This window comes from Alternaria novae-zelandiae (genome assembly GCF_023758075.1).
Source record: "Alternaria novae-zelandiae strain BMP 2774 chromosome Unknown scaffold_7, whole genome shotgun sequence".
NCBI lineage: Eukaryota > Fungi > Ascomycota > Dothideomycetes > Pleosporales > Pleosporaceae > Alternaria > Alternaria novae-zelandiae.
In genome coordinates, this window is record NW_026056967.1 from 159,952 (window position 1) to 182,454 (window position 22,503).

At 52.1% G+C, this 22,503-nt stretch overlaps 7 protein-coding genes and 1 non-coding gene across 8 annotated transcripts; 6 read left to right on the forward strand and 2 right to left on the reverse strand.

Annotated features, from left to right (window-relative positions):
- Positions 1-139: 139 nt before the first annotated feature.
- Positions 140-3,128, forward strand: J4E88_004061 (uncharacterized protein; the record flags this gene model as incomplete). The annotated part of the gene is made up of 5 exons (XM_049397709.1): positions 140-193; positions 281-793; positions 1,246-1,812; positions 2,384-3,040; positions 3,075-3,128. 5 exons carry the CDS (start codon positions 140-142, stop codon positions 3,126-3,128), a joined length of 1,845 nt encoding a protein of 614 aa, XP_049256154.1.
- Positions 3,129-3,974: 846 nt separating this feature from the next.
- Positions 3,975-4,487, forward strand: J4E88_004062 (uncharacterized protein; the record flags this gene model as incomplete). The annotated part of the gene is made up of 3 exons (XM_049397710.1): positions 3,975-4,292; positions 4,344-4,402; positions 4,454-4,487. The coding sequence occupies 3 exons, from the start codon at positions 3,975-3,977 to the stop codon at positions 4,485-4,487; spliced, it is 411 nt and encodes a 136-aa protein (XP_049256155.1).
- Positions 4,488-7,431: 2,944 nt separating this feature from the next.
- On the forward strand, positions 7,432-9,848 carry J4E88_004063 (uncharacterized protein; the record flags this gene model as incomplete). The annotated part of the gene is made up of 2 exons (XM_049397711.1): positions 7,432-7,775; positions 8,003-9,848. 2 exons carry the CDS (start codon positions 7,432-7,434, stop codon positions 9,846-9,848), a joined length of 2,190 nt encoding a protein of 729 aa, XP_049256156.1.
- A 1,300-nt stretch (positions 9,849-11,148) lies between these two features.
- On the forward strand, positions 11,149-12,940 carry J4E88_004064 (uncharacterized protein; the record flags this gene model as incomplete). The annotated part of the gene is made up of 2 exons (XM_049397712.1): positions 11,149-11,908; positions 11,958-12,940. 2 exons carry the CDS (start codon positions 11,149-11,151, stop codon positions 12,938-12,940), a joined length of 1,743 nt encoding a protein of 580 aa, XP_049256157.1.
- Positions 12,941-13,917: 977 nt separating this feature from the next.
- Positions 13,918-14,031, reverse strand: J4E88_004065. Its single transcript has one exon. It is a non-coding gene; the product is annotated as a tRNA-Ala (tRNA).
- Positions 14,032-14,449: 418 nt separating this feature from the next.
- Positions 14,450-15,797, forward strand: J4E88_004066 (uncharacterized protein; the record flags this gene model as incomplete). Its single annotated transcript, XM_049397713.1, has 3 exons — positions 14,450-14,578; positions 14,632-15,238; positions 15,292-15,797. 3 exons carry the CDS (start codon positions 14,450-14,452, stop codon positions 15,795-15,797), a joined length of 1,242 nt encoding a protein of 413 aa, XP_049256158.1.
- A 628-nt stretch (positions 15,798-16,425) lies between these two features.
- On the forward strand, positions 16,426-21,580 carry J4E88_004067 (uncharacterized protein; the record flags this gene model as incomplete). Its single annotated transcript, XM_049397714.1, has 4 exons — positions 16,426-16,650; positions 16,708-19,423; positions 19,812-20,312; positions 20,367-21,580. The coding sequence occupies 4 exons, from the start codon at positions 16,426-16,428 to the stop codon at positions 21,578-21,580; spliced, it is 4,656 nt and encodes a 1,551-aa protein (XP_049256159.1).
- Positions 21,581-21,762: 182 nt separating this feature from the next.
- On the reverse strand, positions 21,763-22,470 carry J4E88_004068 (uncharacterized protein; the record flags this gene model as incomplete). Its single annotated transcript, XM_049397715.1, has 1 exon — positions 21,763-22,470. One exon carries the CDS (start codon positions 22,468-22,470, stop codon positions 21,763-21,765), a length of 708 nt encoding a protein of 235 aa, XP_049256160.1.
- Positions 22,471-22,503: the final 33 nt, after the last annotated feature.

The window sequence follows — 22,503 nt, forward strand, 5'->3', positions numbered from 1 at the left end:
CACTGCACATGGCCGCCCCAACTAGGACGGTACCCACCGCTACCAATCACCATAGCCCCGCGATAGCTTTCGAAGCTCTTCTCACGACGAAGTCGGATCGTACCAAACTACAGTCCTACCAACAAACATACTAGGCAATATGGCAGCTCCAGCAAGTGCGGATATCAAGAAGCTCGAGGGGAAATGGGTCATGGTAAGTTTCGAGCAGCTTTCAAGTCATATTGTTCTCTGCATACCTTCATCATTTCGTGCATCGCAACATCACTCTAACGCATGATAGAACAAGTCCCTCTCGGATGCATTCGACGCCGTCCTCGCCCTGCAGGGCATGGGCTGGCTGACGCGCAAAGCCCTCGGCGCAGCAACCGTAACCCAACACCTCTACCAAACCACCATAGACGGCGAAGACAACACGCCAACGACAGAGATCAAAATCGACCAACTCATCACCGGCGGCATCAAAGGCTCCACCGAGACCCGCATCCTAGACTGGCACTACCGCGAGCACGTCGACCGGCTCTTCGGCACCGTCAAGGGACGGTCGCGCTACATTACCTTAGCCAAGGCAGTCGAAGAAGGAAAGGCTGCAGGTGTGAGCGAGGAAGATGCAAAGTTTGTGGCTGAAGGCTGGCTGAAGGAGACGGAAGAGGGAGATGTTGTCGAGAGCTTTGTGGAAAACGAGGCGAACAAATGGACTGCGTGGCAGATTTGGGGCTTCGCGGATATTGGGGGTGAGAGGAAGCTGACGAGGAAGTTTGTGGTTAGGAAGGTGGGGAGTGATGAGGTGGTTAGGGTTAGGCTTGTATATGACTACACGGGCGCGTTGGATCAGGCGGCTTAAGTTACAGGTTTGTACATACCCATTAGGTCAACCAAAGAGCTGTCATCCCGGATCTGATCTGAGCGTTGTCTTGTGCGTGTCATGGCAAGGCCTCGCCCTTCAAACAGGCTATGTTGTCCCTCGAGTTGATGAAGAGTCGTGCAAGTTCTCTCTCCCATAGTATGTACCACTTTGCACAACAGAACACGACCACGAAGCAAATTATCCGGACCCTCGTACAGTTGAGCTCCTGCATGGATACAGAATCCTTTTACTGGTCCGGTTACCTGATAAAGAGCTCTCTTACTACCACGTAGATGAGTGTCTACGTCTCATGCTGCACCTGACAGGCTTAAGTACTGCAGTATACCTCTCGCAGCAGGCGCCACAACATCTGCAACTCTCTCCATTCTATCCTGCTGCAGAAGTCGGTGCAAATTGACATTTTCGCCATGAGCACGTTTAACATGGCCGATACGAGCTTTCTAACGGACCTCTTCCTTGCCCTTATCGTTCTGACATCTACAATCCTCATCCTGATGTTGGTTTGCCTCGTCATCCGCCTCATCAACCGACACAAACAAAAGGCCAGTCAACAACCAGCCCAAGAGCCCGCTCTACTCGATCTCGAATCCGGTCGAGAGTCCCGCCTATCGCATCGCCTTTCGCGGCAACAAATACAACAGGAGCACTACGAAGACCTACAGCAACGCTACTCGTCCGTACCGCCATCACCATCAATCGAACTACTCCCCGAGATCAAGACGAGCGCAAGTGATGACAGAGCGAGCGAGTGGTTGGAACGCGGCGTTACTGATGAAGGCATTAATGTGGTTCATGGGGACTTGGGGGAGAAGAAGTCGGAGATGACACAGGCGGTCGTGGTTAGGCCGAAGAAACAGTTGAGGTGGGAGTGGAGGGATGGGAAGGGGGATAATGGTGCTGTGCCGAAGAGATCCAGAGTTATTGAAAGGACGGATAAGGATGGGATCGTGTGTAGGGAGTATCGGACGGAATGAGAGACTGGATGAAGGGGTTGATGGAGGCATCTAGTGGTAATTGTAATAAAGACAGTGTCGAGCAATGTATCTCTCACTATCTCATGTCAGCATCTGGGAGATACTGGCACAGTTGAAGGAACGTTGGCACGTGGAGTTATCGTGCGACTGATCCAAAGTACCTTCCTAGCTGCGCCTGTATTCATCGCGCGACTGTGGTATAAAGCCGCTTGCATGCTGACGGGGCTTGTCATCTTAGTTCGGGAGCGCACAGTAGGACTTCTGTCCGCAAGGGTAGCCATGACAGCTGGTACGCGTCCTGTCAACTCCATGGTAGCTCAGGCTGGACTGTAGGATTGGTGTGAACACAAGTAAATCCTGTCTGCTGGTAGCACTGTTGTCATATCCTACCTATAGCCAGTGACATTATAGGCGTTGTATGACGGCGAAGACTGGTGCATAGCTCTGTGTTTCCCCCTTTACCCGAGTCCGGATCGTACAAATCATACGCTGAGCTCCATAGACCAGCAAGCAAACACAGTACCTTCGATCTATGAAACCTTAGGATTTCAGACACTCTCGACATCGACGGAATCTGAAAATGAGTATCATGGCGAACATTGGAGGAGACCATATTGATGTCGACACGCATCCGTACCCTGGTATGCAGGAAAGCCTCTACGGCAAGGCCTCGGAGGTTCTCAATGCGGACGTTGGTTCCGGAGAGAGTGGTCACGCGAACTCGCTGATTGTCGACATACCAATGACTACGCACCTCACCTCAACAAAGCACTCTCAACATATACAACATTCGTCGTTGGCTCAATTCATACACCCTGCCACGTATAGGGATGCAACTCCAGAAGACACACGTCCTATTGGCGCCATCTTCGCGGTTGTCCTCGCTGGTATCATCGGTCTTGCAGTCCCAATCACCCTCTTGACACGGTACCTGAAACGCGCCAGACAGGAGACGAAGCAGATGGAGGAAGAAGACGCGGTCTTGGAGGATGTGTTATACCGCAGTAAACTCAACGAAAGAGCGTGGAATGTGGGGTTGAAGCGACTGCACACGGCTTCCATTAGGAAGTGGTCCAACGAAGAAGCCAGTGTACAGTTCGTGGGTGTGCTTTGGCGGCCGAACTTGGATATGAAGACTCCGTGGTTGCAAGGCTGTGCGGAGCGCGAGGTGCTGGAGAAGCTATTTGAGCGGGAAAATAGGGTGCGTAGAGGTAACAGGGAGAAACCGTTGCCAGTGTGTCCGGAGTGATATCGATAGCGGCAAGACCGTTGAAATTGATAACCGATGATGCGCCCGTCGAGCAGCGGTTGTCAAGTACGAGCAAGTGTAAGCGTACGCGTACGCTACATGTATTTGCCTGTTCTTGGGGCGTCTGTTTGTGGTTTAGGGTAGTGGACAGTATGCGATTCAAGAAAGGACTGCAAGGCGGAAGACATGGCTCCTCCAGACATGTATGCTGCTTCATCAACGATCCGCATGTAATTAGTACAAGATAAGATTTGTGACCAGCTCACACAAAGTTAAAGCTGAACAGGCCTGGAGCCTACATTGATGTTGGGTCGCCTATTTTACAAGTTTTTATCTTGATGTAGGTTCTATGGTGTTTAAAGTTTTCCTTGAATGCGGTGTGGCTGGTTGCTGTGGTGAAATAGTGAGGCGGTCTTGATGTCCGGAGATGTCTGAGGATAAAGAAGAACAGAGACAACGGTGACCGTAGACAGAAAGCGTACGTAAGCTCGCATTAGAGTGGTCTGCATCGAAACTCGACTGCACGTCGATCAGCGGAGATGCAGATGCAGGGGTGAAAGACGTTGGCCAGCGGTAAGAACGTGGTAAGACGGTTACGCTAGGCTGCAGCCGAGTTAGCGTAGAAGCTTGGACAATCGACCAAATTTCACGACTGGGTAAACAAGAGCTGTTTGGGTTCATTTACTTGAACTATTCTTTCTCTCGCTCGATAATCACACGCCCGACGCGCCTGAACACGAGATCCTGCATCTAAGCGCTCCTTCTCCCATCCACGACTGCGACTTCCCCCCAAAGCAGCTGCCCGCCCCGCTCGCTTCTACCACCCGCCGACACCCCACTGACGACCTCGGAGCACACGAGCTCCTCACACCACCCTACGCGCACCATGTCGGGCGAATTGGATATCGACTTCACGCGCCGAAACAAGAAGCCGCGGCCGCTTTCGGACCACGAGAAGGAAAAGCTGGATGAATTTGTCGACGCGATCCATTACTCGGCGAGGTGGGTTGTCAACACAAGAGGCGGTCAGCGCGTTTTCTTTATTGACCGCGAACACAGATACTCGGACGACGCATACGAATACCGCCATGTGCAGCTGCCTAAGCAAATGCTGAAGGCTATCCCAAAAGACTACTTCGACGGCGCGCGAGGCACACTGAAGCTGCTGTGGGAGGAGGAATGGCGGGCGCTGGGCATCACACAGGTACGCGTGGTTTTGATACAGGCTGCAACATATATGCTGACTTGGGAACAGAGTTTGGGATGGGAGCACTACGAGGTCCATGAGCCAGAACCTCACATTTTGCTTTTCAAGTACGTTGTGTCAGTGCATACACCGCGTGCTGCAAGCTAATCCTCCAACAGGCGACCGATCAACTACCAGCCGCCCATGCACTGATCCAATATCGAACCACGGCGCAGCCAGAGGTCTACTCCACATTGACCGAACACGCGCAACAGCTGCGCACACCACTATGGCACACGAGACGGCCTATTCGCGATACCTTCTTTATCCATTTCCAGCGAGGCGCGTTAAACATAACGACGATATGATTACGGTGGTATGATCGATGCGCTGGGGTTGTAGGTTTACGACCGGGTCGAAAGCGCGTCTCTATATCCATTATGATAGGGTACCCGAAGCCCACAATTGTACATATGGCCGAGGCAGGAGGTGCAAGGAGTACTGGACATTGGGCAAGAGAATATGGATTAGGTATATGGTTGTTAATTGCTATGAGGATTTATGATAGATCCATAGCTCCTTCACCTGGTCCAAATTTGATACTTGTTGAAATGACCATTTTGCACCAGAGTGCCACGGAGAGCGCAACTTGACGTATGCATACTCATACGGACCGAATCTAGCGTGTTCCACACCCTCCTCGCTTTCTGGTATACCCACATGTCAATCTCGGTCCCTGCGTAAGTTTTTCTTGACCTATTTGCTTGTGTTTACATGATGGGGAAGAGAATCTTGAGTCAACCCCAACAGCGAACATATGCGGACAGGCCAACATCAAGCACCATGGCAACGCCTCCATAGCCCCCGGTGCTTTCTTCGGACGCGGGAGCAACATGCTCGTTGTCGCTCCGTGCTAGATAGTGTCCATTGCGGCCATCTAGAACCAGGGTTTTACCGCCATATCAATCTAGAATCTGAGGAAGTTCAACCTATGAGTAGATCTTGAAGATCAATCAGCCCGAATCCAAGGTTACGATATATTGCCGGTCTCAAGAGTAAGCTAGTGGCAAGGAGATGCTGACTGTAGATTCACGACAAATTGAGGGTTCGTCATCCTACACGTATTCCTGCAGCGGTGGCTAAAGATTGATGTTGTGGGCTTAGGCTTCGTCTACGATGTGTTGGCACTTTGTTACTTGGGCATTGTCAAGGTATACCTGGCTCCTTTTATATGCTCAAGCAGACACGACGTAAGAATCCCAACGTCTACGAGGCAGGTTTTTGGACTACCGAGTCAAGGACTCTCGCATACATCCAGTGGAAGTGCGCGAAAAATGGTTAGACTGACTCTTCAGAGGGCGCAATATGTAGTCGTGACGACGGAGTGGATGATTCACACTCCGGAGAAAAGCGGCCCGACTTTCCCTGAGATGTCATCAGCCTGGGCAGAATCCACACCCTCTAGTCTCTCACATGCGGATCTGCGCTTAAAGATCTCGTAATGTCAACCACGAACCCATGGTCTTTCAAATCTACACGCGGTTGAGCGGACGGATTTCATTCCGGTACTTAGGCCAGTCGCATCAAGCGGGCGATGAGGGGAATATTGGGATCTGACTTTCTTTACGGGCCTTTCAACAACGACCTCCAGTACTCGGAGGAGGATATATCGTTCCGTTGTTGAGAGATTAAACGGTAGTTTAAGCGAGGACGAATGTGGAAGTACTGAGCGTGCAGCTGGGTATCCATCTGTCATCCCGCAGCATCGCAACCCAAGTCTGAGGTCGCTGGCAGTGCGAGGCTAAGCCTGCGTTTTACGTACACTGGCGTAGATCGCATCCGATTTTCCAGCCTTCTTCGGTCTTGGGAGGTTTGGCGGCGCCGCGGTTCTTCACCGAGCCTCCCTGAATCGCGTCAACGGCGAAAAGTGCTATGACATCAACGGCAAGATGCAACGGCAAGATGCAACTCGCTGACTAGGATTGGCGGAGATATTCGGGTCCTGCGCACTGCCGGTGGTCGGAGCGGAAAGCGTTTTGCCTGAAGTGCGAGCGGTGAGAAACGAGACCAGGGGCAGAGCGGAGCGGAGATCGCTATCGAGGGGTCCTATGCTAAGTATGGCAGTAGGGCTTGTGGAGAACACGCGACACGTGCGGAGGCCGTTCATACCATTACCATGGATACTGGCATGGTCGGTCGAGCTGCCTCACGATGAGGCGGCTCGTGAAAACCTCGGAACGTGGCAAAATGTCGGATCCATCACGTCGTGCCATGTGCTGTCGAGGCTGCGAACAAGAAAATTCAGCGGTGCAACTGTCAGCTGCAAGGTCCCTCAAACGGTCGTCAACTGTTTACCAGTGCTAGGCGAGCGATAATGATGCGTAGCCGTGGGTGACGTGCATGCGCCAATACTAAAACTATGGAGTATGGTAACGAGTACATAAGAGTAATTCCTCGAGACAGTTAAACTGGATCCTGTGTAGTACAGACGCACAGATAAGCAAGAGCTGGAGTAATGGAAAGATCACATTATTCAGGTGGGGGAAGCCATGCACGGCAGCCATTGGCCCACCGCAAAGTCCTTATCTCTCGGCTGTACGTAAGATAGAATGCAGGAAGCCGCTAGAGCCCATCCAGCTTACCTCCAAGCAACATCCGTGCACCCTGCATCTTGAAACCCATCCCGAGCACATGTCTGCCACAAAAGACTCTCGCAGCGCGCTCTCCAGCGACACTCCAGTATATACGACTGCCACCCCCGATTATGCGCCTGCTTTCTCCCCACACAGGGTTCTAGGTCTCCAAGCTCCAAGGCCAGGCTGATCCCGCCATCCCGCCCGCCTCCGCCCATCCTCTACTTCTTTCGTAGACCTTCAATGACGGCGCGAACCATCAGTCACCTCATACTCCTCGCCGCCGTTACCGGCAACCTAGGGCCCTAAGTAGGACTCGTCTGACTCTCCATTGGATTACCCAACTGGATTTGCATTTCCGGGATATCTCCCATATACCGATTGAACTACCTATCTCCCACGCGATAAGACCTGTCACGAACCCTGCTTCCGATAGCGAGATACTTGCACCCTGATTCGGAAACTAGCCAACGGGCCGTAGTCTATCATAGCCTTATCGCACCCTTCCACCACGCCAGCTAGCCATGACGGCCGTAGCAATGCAGCAGCCGGCTATGGGCCCACGTCCTGTTGTCTCTATAGCACCAGCTCGTCCTCGCACGATACAGAAGTCACCATCCAGCAAGGAGAGCTTGAGCAAGCCCACGTCCAACAACGGTCCAGTATCTAACATCCGCTCACGGAGGGAACGCCCTTGTGACGCGTGCCGAAGGAGGAAGAGCCGCTGTGTGATACACGAGGGCGCTGCTTTGTGTGTCCTGTGCGAGTTCCACAAGCAGGAGTGTACCTTTGTACAAAGCCCACTGCCGCGGAAGAGGAAAGTCGTCGACGGTGAGAAGAAGGACTCGCCAAACAACACCAAGAAGAGGTATGTTTAGGCCACCCCGCTACTGCTTCACGTCCACGGCTCGCGTAGATATATCACTTCCGACATCTGCTATGCCTCTTGCGTCACGCTACCAGGTCACGTGCGCATGTGCAACACTACTTGCTTTTTTATCCCGCATGTGGTCGTGGCACCGGGAGCTGTGGCCCTCGCCAGGCGTTCTGGCTCGTCGGCGTATAGCTGGATGTCGTGCTGACATCCTCTGGCAGATCCGTCGACTCAGATCCTCCGCCACTAGCACTGTCAACACCCACCATCACAGCAACCGCGCCAAGTCCACCACCACCGCAGCCCTCATTATCTCAAATAGCGAGCCTTCATTTGCCTCAGTTCGGAGAGACATTAGGGCTGCAACGACGCCAACATAGCAGATACATCGGTCTGAGTTCTCCATTCGATTCGCTGCTCATTGGCTTATCACAGTTCGACACCCGTAACGAGTCGACCTTCGACCTTGGTACGCTTCGACGTGTGAACGATCATGAATGTTTCATTATGCTACCTGACGAGAATACACAAGACTTCGCCGGCGAGTCTGAGGCGTTAGGTCAGGTCGAGCAGCTTGTGCACCCACATGGTCCTGCTTTACTAGATCTTTACTTCCAAGTAGTACATCCAAACTACCCTATCATCCAGAAACATCTGTTTGTCGAGCGGTATCGCAGAGGCGATCGGGGTTTTTCGCCAGCCTTGTTGGCTGGCATGTACATCCTGGCGCTCAACTGGTGGTCTCTCGACCCCAAGCTAGCAAACTACTCCCGACCTGATGCAGCGCGGCTAGAAGCGATTGCCATGAAGGCGCTCACACTGGCTATGGAGCGACCTAAACTGTCGACGATACAGGCTGGCTTGTTGTTGCTGCAACGTCCTGAAGCGGACTCTTGGAGCTTGACAACACAGCTGGTGGCCATTGGTCAAGAACTAGGCCTGCATCTCGACTGCTCATCATGGTCAGTTCCTCTCTGGGAGCGTGGCTTGAGGAAGCGCATCGCATGGGCGTTGTACATGCAAGACAAGTGGAGCTCACTCATCCACGGCCGGCCATCGCACATCTTCAATGCCAACTGGGCGGTGAAGCCGATTACAGAAGACGATTTTGTTGAAGAAGGAGATGGCTACGAGACGCGCCAGGAAGAATCTGAAGAGGAGCAGGTAGAGAGCCACCGAGGCCGGATACTGTTTGCCCAGATGATTGGGCTCACGCAGATCATGGCGGAGGTCATGGACACATTTTACACCCAAACGGCGATCCACGACTTTGCCAATGCGGGGAGAAAGTCGACCGAGTTGATCCTCGCACGAGCCAAGCCCGTACAGATCAAGCTTCGTCAATGGCACGAGAAGCTGCCCGCAGAGGTCAAGATGAACGTTCCCGAGAAGGGCAAGCTCACCTCTACGGGCTATCTGCATCTCGCGTACTTCGCGACGGAGATTACGCTGCACAGACGCATAGTACAGTCGCTCGACTCCACCAACCCCGACTCTTACGGTCTCTTCATGTGCCGCAACGCCGCGAAGACGCGGCTGATATCTGCTATGGACTTTGTGAACCGTCTGAAGCCGGAGCATCTGCAGGGTTTCTGGTACTTTGCTTCTAAAGTTAACTTTACACTCATCGGCACCTTTGGGTCGCTGCTATGGGCTACGGCACCCGCTAAGGAGGAAGCCGAGTTCTACAAGCTCAGACTATGCGAGTACCGCTGGACGCTTTCTGTCTCTTCCAAGCGAGCGGACTTCCTTGAGTACGCCGTGTCGATGTTGGACGCGAGTCGCGCCATGCTTAACAATCTGGCGGAGAAGCCCAGCCTCGCAGAACAAATCAGCAGTGCTGGCGTTCCGCCCGCGGCGCCCCCACGGCAATACAGTTCTTTTGCCAATATGGGACCGCCTCAGAACCCGAACGGTGCGGGCCGGTACGAAATGGAGGATGTCGACATGGGCGACGACAACGATCTGAGGAGGATGTCATCAGGTGAAAGCTTCGAGGGCTTTAATGATGGATCTCAATACGGCAGTCGGCCGCATACAGCTGGTAACTCACCTCGCTCAATGTGAGTGCTTGATGCCAGGGGCTTTGACGACCTGGGGATTGTCGTACAAGTTTCAGGAAGCAGTCTTGTGATGTTCAGCGATTAAGCGTTCTTTTCATGGTGGGATGGTGGGCGTTATATAGGCACGCCTGGGGCTGCCACAATGGTACTCTGGGATTGCGCCAAAATGGCGCCATATCGCGACAGACGGCACTGGGATACTCCACGGATCTGGTCTTCAGCGACTGTTGGTCACGTTTTGATGTTCAGCGATAGTATAGACCGCTTTTTGGATATAGGGTATTGACGAGAAGAATCAATGTTGGTATATTGCCGCCGCCTTCGGGTGGTGCTAGCATACTCGGCCTTTTTTTGAGACGGCATGCACGTGCCGAGTGAAACAAGCAAGTATTGAGCTGACAATGGTGTAACAGGAATGCAGCTTTTGACAGTAATCTGACTGTTGTTGTGGCATTCTGAGTTGGAGATGGGCTGTGCCTGCCGTTGCCTGAGTATTTTTACTTCAGGTTCGGGCAACAGCTGACACGCCTTGACCGCGTTGCCTGCGCCTCGGACCCCGCCCATGACCCCCAACACCCATCACACATTGATCAGTTCACAACTATTCACACCCGCACAAACCGTGTTTTCAATATCGCAATCAAAGTTCAAACGGCAAAGCTAAGTAGCGACGGCAATGATGATCGCGTGCACAAGCCCCATACACGCACACCGCATTCTCTCATGTTCTGACAGCGCGCCGACGCGCGCAACGCGAGCAATTCTCACTCCAACACCTCCGCGCCATATCAGACCACCCCGAAGGCGTTCACGGTCTGACCCGTCCTTCGGTGAAAATGCAAAGGCGTGCGGGTAGGAGCAGCGCTTCATCCCGCTCAAACAGGTCGCTTGGCAGCCTCCTTCAGCCGCACCTGGACAATGCGGCGGGCGCATTGGCGACATGGGGAATTAGGCGTCCGTCATGGGCATTCGGGGTTCGACCATTCACGGTGTACGACTCGATGAGGATATATTAGAAGAGTTGCGCTGCCTCATTGCCCCATTGCCTGAATGCAGCTTCGTGGCTTGGAACCGGTCAGCTTCGTCTTTTGTGCTGCGTGTACTTGCTTGTCTTTTTGCTTACCCCTGAGTGTCATATAACGACGTCCGACGCGCTTGCCTGCGATTCAGCCTTGGTATCTGATCAGCGTTCTTGTACTTGTTTATACGCATTCCTCCTTCCTATAATCGACATTGCGCGCTAAGACGACCGACCTTCTGTTCTTCTTTTCCCATTTACCTACACAAACTTGCATTTTGCCACCATGGTCAACGACAACACCGCCTGGAGACGACGGCTAGTGATCTGCTGCGATGGCACATGGCAATCGAGCGTCAGCAGCAAAGACAACATACCCTCAAATGTTGCCAGACTCTGCCGTTTGATAGCGCGTGTTGGCACCGACAAGGACGACGCATCGAAGAAATTCCATCAGATCGTGTACTACGATTCCGGGATAGGAACCGGGAATCTGAGCACCTCTGAGAGACGACGACAAGGTGGCACGGGAGCTGGTCTTGCGGAGAACGTCATCGAAGCTTACAACTTCATTGTGCAAAACTACGAGCCGGGCGATGAGATCTTCTGTTTCGGGTTTTCGAGAGGAGCTTACACCGCACGTGCGGTTGCCGGGCTGGTCTCGGATATCGGTGTGATTGCACCAGTCAACATGCAATTCTTCCCGGAGCTGTATCGTCTATATCAAAGGAACGAAGAGGGTGTTGATTTCCGGGAGACGAAGGAATACAGATGGTTCACCAAGGGCAAGCTCAGTGAGAGGGGTCTACAGATGGAGAAAGAGGGCGTAGATGTCAGGAACATCGACTGGCATGATCTCAAACTGCTGGCGGAAGTATGGGATATTCGACCACATGGCGAGCTTGCTGTTAGCGAGGGTAGTAGGAAGGTGAAGGTGGTGGGTGTGTGGGATACCGTTGGCTCGTTGGGTGTACCCGATCTGATTGGTATTGATCTGGCATGGTCGAGGACGAAATATGGGTTTCACAACGTCGAGCTGACGGAGAGTGAGTTCTAGTGGTGTCGAAGCGTGTGATTATGGCTAACGATTTGTAGACATCGAGCATGCATTCCAGGCATTGGCTCTGGATGAGCGTCGGAGGGCCTTCCGCCCTACTCTCTGGTACATTCCTAAAGATCTAGTTGACGATCCGAACCGACCAACACCAGAGCTGAAGCAGGTTTGGTTTCCTGGTGTCCATACAAATATCGGCGGTGGTTCACAAGACGCTTTCGGTGATATGAAGGGAGATTCGGAAAACATCTCCACAGCAACGCTCTGCTGGATGCTTCAAGTCATCTCTCCACACCTCACCATCGATCGCCATGCCTTCCAGCTGTCCATGGACCAGTACACGCGCTGGCTGTTCCGCCTCCGCTTCGCATGCACCTATCACCATCAGAACTTCCTTCAAAAAGCGTGGAACCTGCTCCCAAAGATCTCCATTCCCGGCATCGGTCACGACACACTCAAACCTCCGCCGCGTTCTCCACCCCACTCACATACCAACTTCGACTTCAGCTGGGGTACAGGTCCTCTCGTAGACTCTTACAGCGGCATATACTACTTCATCGGATCATGGCAGCGCATGCCCGGCCACGAAGAAGTCGAGTGTTACAACGAAGACACCAAAGCGCCCAAATGGACCAAACTTCGCGATCTAGGTGATACAAACGAATACATCCACCCCATCGCCTACTACCGCCATCTCGTCCGCGGATGGGACAAGCACTCTCCGCTGAAGCACAACTGGAACCGCGGTAATTGGCGCACAAAAGAGGATGATACAGCAAGGTTTTGGTGGTACAAGGATAATGAGCAAGAGAAAGGTGCGATACCTGAGTGGATCATGATGCCGGACGGTCCCGCGGACGAGTACAACTACGAGAGGATGTGGTATAATAAGTGTGAGGAGGTTGCGGGGATAATGGATAAGGTGGTTGGCAAAGAGGATTTCCGCGGCAAGGGGTTCTTGGAGAACTTGGACAAGGAGATTGATCTTGGGGTGGATGGGATGCCGAAGGATGTCGCGCCTTGAGAGGGGGTCACGTCAATCTAGGGGGAAACTGAACACCCTAGAGTCTACATCGACGTTAGGCTATCTATTTTGCATACTTTTACGTTAACGTAGTCTGTAAACCTGTTCAGCTTTTTCCTTGTATAAGGTAGTCCTTGGATACAATAATGAAATTCAAGGGTGTTGCCGCATACACTGGGTTATGATCAAAGGATTGAAGAACCTGGCGTTGATGTATGCTTCACGGTGTTCAGGCTTCGGCCTGATCAAGATGTTGCAGTAGATCAGGTGGTTGGTAATGCAGCTAAATTAGTAATTAGCGGGAGGTTATCTTTCGGAGGAGCTGGTCTCTTATGACGACGTGCTCAATTCCTTGTGGTAGACGGGTACAATACCGTTGAGGGAAACATCTAAACACTTATGTCGCCAGCCCAACTGATCTTGACCAGACCTACACATACGTGCGACTGACCTGATAATCTAGGTAGGAAATGCCGAAGTTACCTCTAAAAACCTCAAGAAACAAGTCTCTTCGGGTACTGGACGTAGAGGCGGTCCACGGCAGAGTATCACAGGTGAAAGCAAGGTACGGAGGTTGAACCTTGGCTGCATAGACAAAATGCAAGACAATGCAAGCAGCGTTTGTGTGTATCTTCACCCCTTTTAAGAAACTTCATCCTAGTTTCTTAGACAAGATAGATTCGCAAGATCCACATAACTCTTGCGATAGCATGCTATAAACTGCACAAATAGAAATAAGAGGCAGGAAAAACAGCAAAAAAAGAAGTTGTAATGGACGGGCGGGTGATGTGGGATGTGTTAGGGAACGGGCTCGACATGTAGAGTGGATTCAATTCGCCTAGGTGATATACCGAAAACCTCCAGGGGACGTTGAGGGTGGTTGTAGACACAGGAACTTTGTAGTATCTCTTCTATACTCAACATAGCATGTTAGACCTTCAAAAAAGAGTTACAGGGGGCATCAAGGGGCCAAAAAATGGACGGACGGGTGATCGAAACCCGGACCTCTCGCATGTTGTTGAAGACTTCTGCACTAGGCTTAGCGCTAAAATCCTTGCAAAGCGAGCGCTCTACCACTGAGCCATACGCCCGAGATGTATTGAGTCTCTTGGAGACGTTGATGGCAAATTTTTGTGGAGTTTGGATCATATTTCAAGTTTTTGGGCAATGCGACGCTAGCGCCCGCTTCGGGTTAGTCGCACGTGGATCTTCCCGACCACGTTCCGCAGGCGATCGAAAGCGTGCAACTGCCAGGGTTCACAGCCACGCCTTGGCGCAACCCGGAACCTCGTCGTCAGCACCAACACACCCACATCCTATCACAGTAAACAACACGTCTACACTATCGTTCCGCACCGATCACCTCCTCATCACCCAAACATAAGCTCCGTACTATTGCGACACTCGACAATTCGAATTGACCGCGCGTCTATCTCGGCACCGCCTTCACGCAAGCTGTCGATAGCTTCGCAAACAAAACAAATCGCACTCGCAACGGAAACCGCCACGATGGGATCCTTAGGCACATACTTCCTAGATGTCGTCTATTCCTTTACAAATTGCATGGTCTGCTTTCCAAGCTCACCACAATTGAAGATCAACAGTCGGAGTTTCAAGATATTACGGCTGCTGGGCGAGGTAAGCTGAGCTACATACAATGGACCGCATTCAGTCAACTAATCGCGACACAGGGTGGCTTCTCATATGTATACCTCGTACAAGACAACTCGAATCAACAACTCCTCGCACTCAAGAAGATTAGATGTCCCTTCGGCCAAGAAAGCGTGAGCCTGGCGCTCAAGGAAGTCGAAGCCTACACACTCTTCTCGCCGCACCCCAACATCATACACTCAATCGACTACTCCGTTGAAACCGACAAATCAGACTCATCCGCGAAGACCGTATACATCCTCCTACCATACTACCGTCGCGGCAACCTACAAGACATGATCAACGCGAACCTGGTCAATCACACAAAGTTCCCCGAGCGAAGACTCATGGTGCTGTTCCTGGGTGTCTGCAAAGCGCTGAAGGCGATGCATCAGTACAAGATTAAGGGTGGGCCCGGCGGCGCGAAGAGTGAAGGCAAGGCGAAGAAAGTCCGGAGAGACGCGAAGAGGGCAGACGCGGAAGCTGCGGAGACAATGGAGATGCGCCCGAGCAGGCGGAATCGCGATCACGACGAGGACGACGAGCAAGAGGCAGAAGGACTGCTAGAGGAGTCAGAAGTCACAGCGGCGCACGAAGGCATTGCGCCTGGCGGGGAGAGGGCGTACGCGCACAGAGATATCAAGCCTGGTATGCACTGCATTCATCTCATGGTCGCGCATTCTAGAGACTAACACGCGTAGGAAACATTATGATAGACGACGACGGCCAGACACCCATCCTCATGGATCTCGGCTCACTCGCACCATCCCCCACGCCCGTAACGTCGCGATCCCTCGCCCTACAAATCCAAGATACCGCCGCCGAGCACTCCACCATGCCATACCGCGCTCCGGAACTCTTCGACGTCAAGACGGGCTCTGTCATTGACACCAAGGTCGACATCTGGTCCCTCGGTTGCACGCTCTATGCCTGCTTAGTCGGCAAGAGCCCCTTCGAGGCCAGGTCAGACGAGACTGGTGGGAGTCTGAGCATATGTGTCTTGGGTGGTGACTGGAGATTTCCAGACGAGGGTATGCAGAGGGGCAAGCAGAAGGCGAACCCCGAGGATGCTATCACAGACAGCGTCAAAGAGGTGGTGAGGAAGTGTTTGAGGCTCGAGCCAAGCGAGCGACCGGATGTTGATGAGCTCATTGAGATTGTGGATGACGTGCTGAGGGAGCTTCCTGAGGACGGCTCGGACGACTAAGTGATGCGGCATTTGCTCAAGGTGGTTTCTCCTTTGGTGCGTGCTCGTACGCGTACACTTTTTTCCTACACGGCGTGAGTATTTCCAAAGAAGATTTGGGCTCTTCATTTTCCATCCAGGCGAGCGTATCGATACGTTTCAATATACCCTTTCACGAGTTGATCTCGCCAACTCACTTCCAGTTCCACCTCATACAAGGAAAAACTAAACCGGTACTCTGCCGTCTACGTTAGTGTAAGAGTTAAAGTTCACATATCCTTCGGGGTGATGTAGACTTCTAGGAGGCAGTTGTTCAGTTTTTTTCATGTAGGAGGTGGTGCCACTCTGACTAGGCGCTATCCTCACATCACAGCGCGGTTTGCTCGATAAGCGCACGTTCTTAGCATTATGGAATATCTCTACAGACTGGCAGAAGAGTCGGCTGGGCGATCTTCGGAGTTACCACTTGTTGGCTGTTTTGGTGGCGGTGATCATGTGCGCCCATTGGCTTCCAGACCCGCACGACTTCAGCTGAACGTTAGCGCAACATCTGCACGCAGCTAAGCTGCATACTCGTCCGACCCTTTAAGACGCCAGCCCCCAGCCTCAAACTTGCGATGGCCTTTCCTGTCACATTCGAGTGGTCGCCATGGAAGCCATCGCAGGACTTAGTCTTGCTGCCAACATCTTACAGGTTATAGACTTCACCGCGAAAGTCTTGTCAATTGGAAACCAAATTCGCCAGTCAGGTTCTACCATACAGAACTCGGAATTAGAACGGGTGGTTGAAGACTTCACGGCACTGAACGAACGCATAACATTATGGGCTCGTCCTAATCCAGCCAGCTCGGGCCCATTAGCCCAGGACAGCCAGGTACGTTAGACATGTACAAGGTATGGCTCTCACAACGTCAGTCTTACATATCTATAGGCACTCGAGGATCTGGCTGCTGAGTGCACGAAGATTGCTCAAGAACTTATCGCCAAACTCGAGTCGTTGCGATGTTCCAAAGACGCGGCCAAATACAAAACGATTCTCAGCGCTTTGAAAGCGTCTTGGAATGCGAAAACGATCGAGGATATCAAGTCACGACTTCAGACAATGCGTGATGAGCTTCAGTTTAGAATTCTAGTGTCTATCAGGGATGATCAACTACAAGGTCTAGATGAAACGAGTCGGACGGCGATGCTGAGCATAGTGGAGAGCAACAAACAACTCGGCACGGCAATAGCTTCACAGACCGAAAAGATTATACAAAGGCAAGAGGTCGACAGCTCTTTGGCATCGATACGTCACAAAGAGGTCTTACGTACCATCGCCAATCAACGATCAGAGAAGTACAGCATAAAGGATGTCCCAAGCGCAATCACGAGTAAGTTACACTTCGCCCGGAAAGATGATAGATACGACGACATCGATACTGCACATCAGAACACCTTCAACTGGGCACTGGAGAGTAGAGATTCCTCAAGCTGGCCAAGCCTCGCAAACTGGCTTGGCCAGGATGGTGGCGTGTATTGGATCAATGGGAAGGCCGGATCCGGAAAATCGACGTTGATGAAGTATCTCCATCAAGATCCCCGGTTTATGGATTCGCTAGAACGTTGGGCTGGAGGCGATCATCTCATTGTTGCTGACTACTACTTTTGGAGTTCGGGTGCTCAAATCCAAAGGTCCCAAGAAGGTCTCTTGCGTTCACTACTTTGGCAAGTGCTCGGTCAGGACATATCTCTAGCCTCTACACTGTTCGCGGAGCAATATCTACTCAACGCTGAATGGGACGAATTCCCAACGTTTCACCAGCTTCGGCGAGCGTTTGGAAGGCTCACGAACAATCCTCTCACATCCACGAAAATCGTAATAGTAGTCGACGGTTTAGATGAATTCGATGCTCAACGAATCACGATGACCGAGCTTGGGGAGATGTTCATCACTGCCACCAAGAATGGCAAAATCAAAGCCCTCCTATCGAGCAGGCCGCTCACGGAGTTTACGGATTGCTTCGCTGGTCAGCCACAACTGCAGCTCCAGCAGCTCACTCATAAAGATATCACAAAGTATGTGGATGACAGCTTGTCCGTACATCCTCAGATGGTGTATCTGAAAGCCACTTACGAAGACGACACCAAAGCCCTTGTGGAAGAGATTGTCAGCTCAGCCTCTGGCGTTTTCTTATGGGTCAAACTTGTAGTGAAGTCTCTCCTTCAAGGGCTACGGAATGGCAACAAGATCGAAGAGCTTCAAGTGCGGCTCCGGGATTTACCGCAGGATCTTGAGGCGCTTTTCACCCACATGCTAAATGACGTGCCTCCCTTGTACAAGTCGCAAGCCGCATGCATATTTCAAATCCTTCGGTGCAACGACGAAGGCCACCAACAGTCGTCTGTGACGGGAAGAGATTCTGTAAGGCCACTATCCGCCGTCAGATTGTCCTATGCAGAAGCCAAAACCAAGGAGATCATAAGTGCAGAGATCTCTCCCTTGTCGGACGAAGATCTCAAAAAAATTGAGATCACCACAGACCGTCGACTCAGAAGCCGTTGCGCAGGTCTCCTAGAGCTCCGGACGCGAGTCGAGTCCCAGAAAGAAGGCACAGGTCAGGACGAATCAAGTCAGGTAAAACAAAGAAGCAAGAAGGACGTTGTATATCTTCACAGAACTGTTGCTGATTTTCTACACACAAAAGAGGTCTGGGACGATCTGGTAAGCCACACAGAAGGACAGCAGTTCCACGCCTCTCTGGCTGTGTTACAATCATTGGTCATGGAAGTCAAAGCAGTGGATCTAGTGCGGCAGCGACCTGCCGACCGCAAGGTTCCTTGGGAGCTTGTGACTGATGCTCTGCTCTTTGCGCGACTTGCAGAGGCGAAGACCCAGGCGAGCTCTCGAAAACTTCTCGACGAGCTCGACAAATCAATGAGGGCTTACTTCCCAAGCGTCAAGGGAGAATGGGGAGAGCAAAAACAATACGAGGGGGCGACTTGGTGCGACACATGGGAGGAGGATTACTCGAGGCCTGCTCCCTGGCATGATAACTTCATGTCCCTGAACGTCAGATTCGGTTTGACTTTGTACGTCCAAGACACCATCCGTGCAAAAGGCCAGCTTTGTTTGGACAAACGTGGTAGGCCTTTGCTCGACTACGCGTGCAGACCTGAGCCACAGCGCGACGGACACTGGTCAGACTTTAGTGACCCTGATCTCGTTCAGACTCTCTTGCTAAACGGTGCTGACCCGAACTTCAAATTCAACGGGTTCAGTGCCTGGCAAAATTGTCTTTTTACGCCGATCGAAAACCCCGTCAAATGGATTTCCGTACTGAAACTCTTGATCCTACATGGGGCGGATGCCAACGCATGCGTTGAGACGAGGAAGCAAGGCACGAAAACTGCATTGGTTATCATCCAGGAGAACTTCGATGAATTCTTGGCTGGGGATGCCCAAGCTACCGAGCGGATGAAGCAGCGCTTCGCGTCTCTTAGTGCAACAGTACCTTGTTTTCCAGCCTCAGAGAAAACACTAGCTCAGCTGAAGTTGGATGTTATCGAGTTGAAGGAACTAATCGTCAACCCTAGAGCAGTGCAAGGCAAGGTCGGAGACAGAAGTTCGAAGATATTTGGTGAACGGGTGACGCTATTTGTAAAGCGTGTGTTTGGGAAAGGCCACAAATAGGGACTACGACTAGACATATTTCGACTGCAATGATTAGGTGATTTTCATTACAGCCAATGTAACGATTGTTCAGATTCCGTCGTATGTATCAGAATGGTATTTCGGAAATCTCATAACGACGACGCGTGATGCAACGCACAGACCACACCTCGGAACCCTGGAAGCTCTCTCAAGCTCCCCACATCGCGACTCCGGAGACTCTACACCCACCATGTAGTCGCCAGCAAATTTTGGCGGTAGAGCCTACAGATTTCAATGCCTACGCGCGCGATAAAAGCCATATTCTATACTCGCTTCCACCATGAGAAAGGTATTCCAAAGACAGCCGCGCCTTCAGGAAACCCCGCTGACATCTTCTCCAGGGAATCGCGTCCTCCACCAGGTACCCGCAGGCGCCATAATACCCTCCAACCTCCCGTCGGCGCTCCCCACACCACTGTTCACCTTTCCCTCGGTCACGCAATTCCTCATACCCACGCAACAGTTCTGCGATCGCCTCCTCACTTTCTGCATCAACCACAATCGCGTCATCGGATACCCTGTTTGCATCAGAGAAGGGAAATACAGTAGAAATGAATTCATCTTCAACTTCGCAATCGTGATAGGCGAAAATGAGCGCGACTGGGCGTGCTACGGCGAAGTCGTGAGGAAGCTGGGACGCTTGTTGAGAGGCCTAGAAGAGCAGGGCGGATTCTTGTCCAGAGAAGAGGAGGGCGTTTGGGAAGATGAAGGAGGAAACGTCGGCTTTGGGCACGACGATGGCGTCGGTGGATTTGGGATAGGTGGTGGCAGCAAGGTGTATGCGCTCTGTGAGATGGTGCTTGAGGATTTAAATAACTACGCAGAGTGTATGATACCAATCGGTAAGTCATGCTTCGTACCAGACTGTAGTATGCGATATACTAACCAACCACCAGATGACTCGAATACGATCAACCTGAAGCTGTTCCCTACGCGACCGCCTCCTCCGCCTATCCTCGCGCATCAAGTGCCCTTGCTCACCATATCTCTGTCAAGTCTCCAGCAACCCGTATCCTCGGACCTCACTCTCAATCGCATACTACCATACATAAACGGTATCAACTCGATAGCCCATATAGCGCAACTGGCTGATACCGATCTCTCGTTGACAAGACGAGCCATTCAACATTTGGTGTATTATGGATGTTTAATACTACTGGATATCTTCAGCTTCAGCGCCATATATGCGCCAACAGCAGAGATTGGTGATTTCATAATGGATGCAGAGGTTAAAGAGGAGTGTATGCGATACGTCAGCGTACCGAGAATGAGACTTGGTTCGAATGCAAAGACAGCTCGGATGGATAGCGAAGTTTCAGAGAAGAGTAGGGACGAGCGTAGTTCGACCTCGTCTTTGTCATCACAGCAAAGCGAGACTGTCGGATCTACGCTTAGGGTCTCAGAGTTCGATAGCCACATCGCCGCTCAAAAGAAGGAAGAGGAGGAAGAGAATGTATGGCAGACGAGCCATGAGACGCTGATAACGCTATACACATCGCTGCGACAAGGTCTCACTTTGAAGAATTGGGTGCTGGAGAATCTGGATCTTCTCACTGGCATCGATGTACGCCGCTTCATTACCTTCGGCATCATCAAAGGTTTCCTCTACCGTGTGCACAAGTATGCGATAGCGACCTCAACGACCCTACCACCCGCACCACCAACGAGTCTGCAAACAAGTGCCGCGACATCTCTCGCAAACCCCCGCGACTCAGACACCACCACAATTCGCGGTAACGAACGAGTACACCATTCCTCTCAACCAAGTATCCAGACCCACGGTCACCACACTTCCCAAGCCAATATCCACACACATCATCCATCCTTCTCGATTCATAGACCGAGCGTTGCCTCCGCGATGCCTCTGAACCCTACTCATCATCAACAGAACCCCCAACATCTCAGTGTGTCGAAGGGTGAAGATCACCAAACCCTCGAGGGCTTGGTGAGTGATAGAGACAAGAGCGGGAGCGGGCTTCCACTATTGAGATTTCTAGATGGCATGCACTGTTTCGATGAGATTTGTACGGAATTGGGACTACCCGAACGTGTTGTTGAGGGTAAGGTACGGGGCATGGGTGAGGGGGCTGGGGTCGTTGTGCATCGATGAGAAAGATGGCTTCGTCCCGGCTTTCAGATTGAGAAGTGTTGAGGAGAAGTATTTCGTCAGACCTGTGTATACTATGCCATAATCCCAATGCTTATATGATGCTGACGCCAAACAATGCATCCACTAAACAAAACCATGAGCTCAGTGCGGTGTTCGAAAATCAAATGTCCTGCTACCCTTCTTCATGCACCTTGTTTGCCCCGTACCTCCAGTTTCCTAGGCTTCTTCTTCTCCTTCTTCTCCGCATCACCACCACCATTCTCCTGGTTCGCCTCCCGCTGCTGCGCAAACTCATCTGCCGCACGTCTCAGCGCCTCAGGATCCGGTATGCCGTCCTCCTCCCCACCCATCTGGTCTTGCATCTGCCCATCAACATCGTCCCCTTCGCCGCCCTCTTCACCTTCCTTCTCCTTATCCTTCCCATCCTTCTTCCCACCCCCAAGCTTAACCCACGGCCCATGTACACCACCCACACCCGCTCCCACCAACGTGCCCACAGCCGTCGTAGGAATCGTAGCCACAGTCCCGACCAACGTTCCCACCACCGTACCCAGTCCCGCACCCACAGCCATGCCAATACCACCGCCCCCTACACTACCCTGGAACGCGCCTGAGCTGAGCACGCGTGCCTTCTTTGAGTTTCCATGCGCTTCAATCTCCTTGTTGTATGCATCTTGCAGGTATTTGTTTCGTTTCTCAGGGTCTTTGATGGTTTCGGCGGCGGCACGTAGCGACGAGGCGGTTTTGGCGGAGGCGAGGGCGGACTCGGCGCTTGCGGCGGCTTCTTTAAGTTTGTCTTCTGGACTGTCGGACTTTGCGGCTATGCTCTTCAGCTCGTCTACGTCGGGGACTGAGGAGGGTGCTTGTTGGTTTAGTTTCTTGGGTGGCATGATGGATTGCCTTTCTTTCTTCTTTCAGTCTTT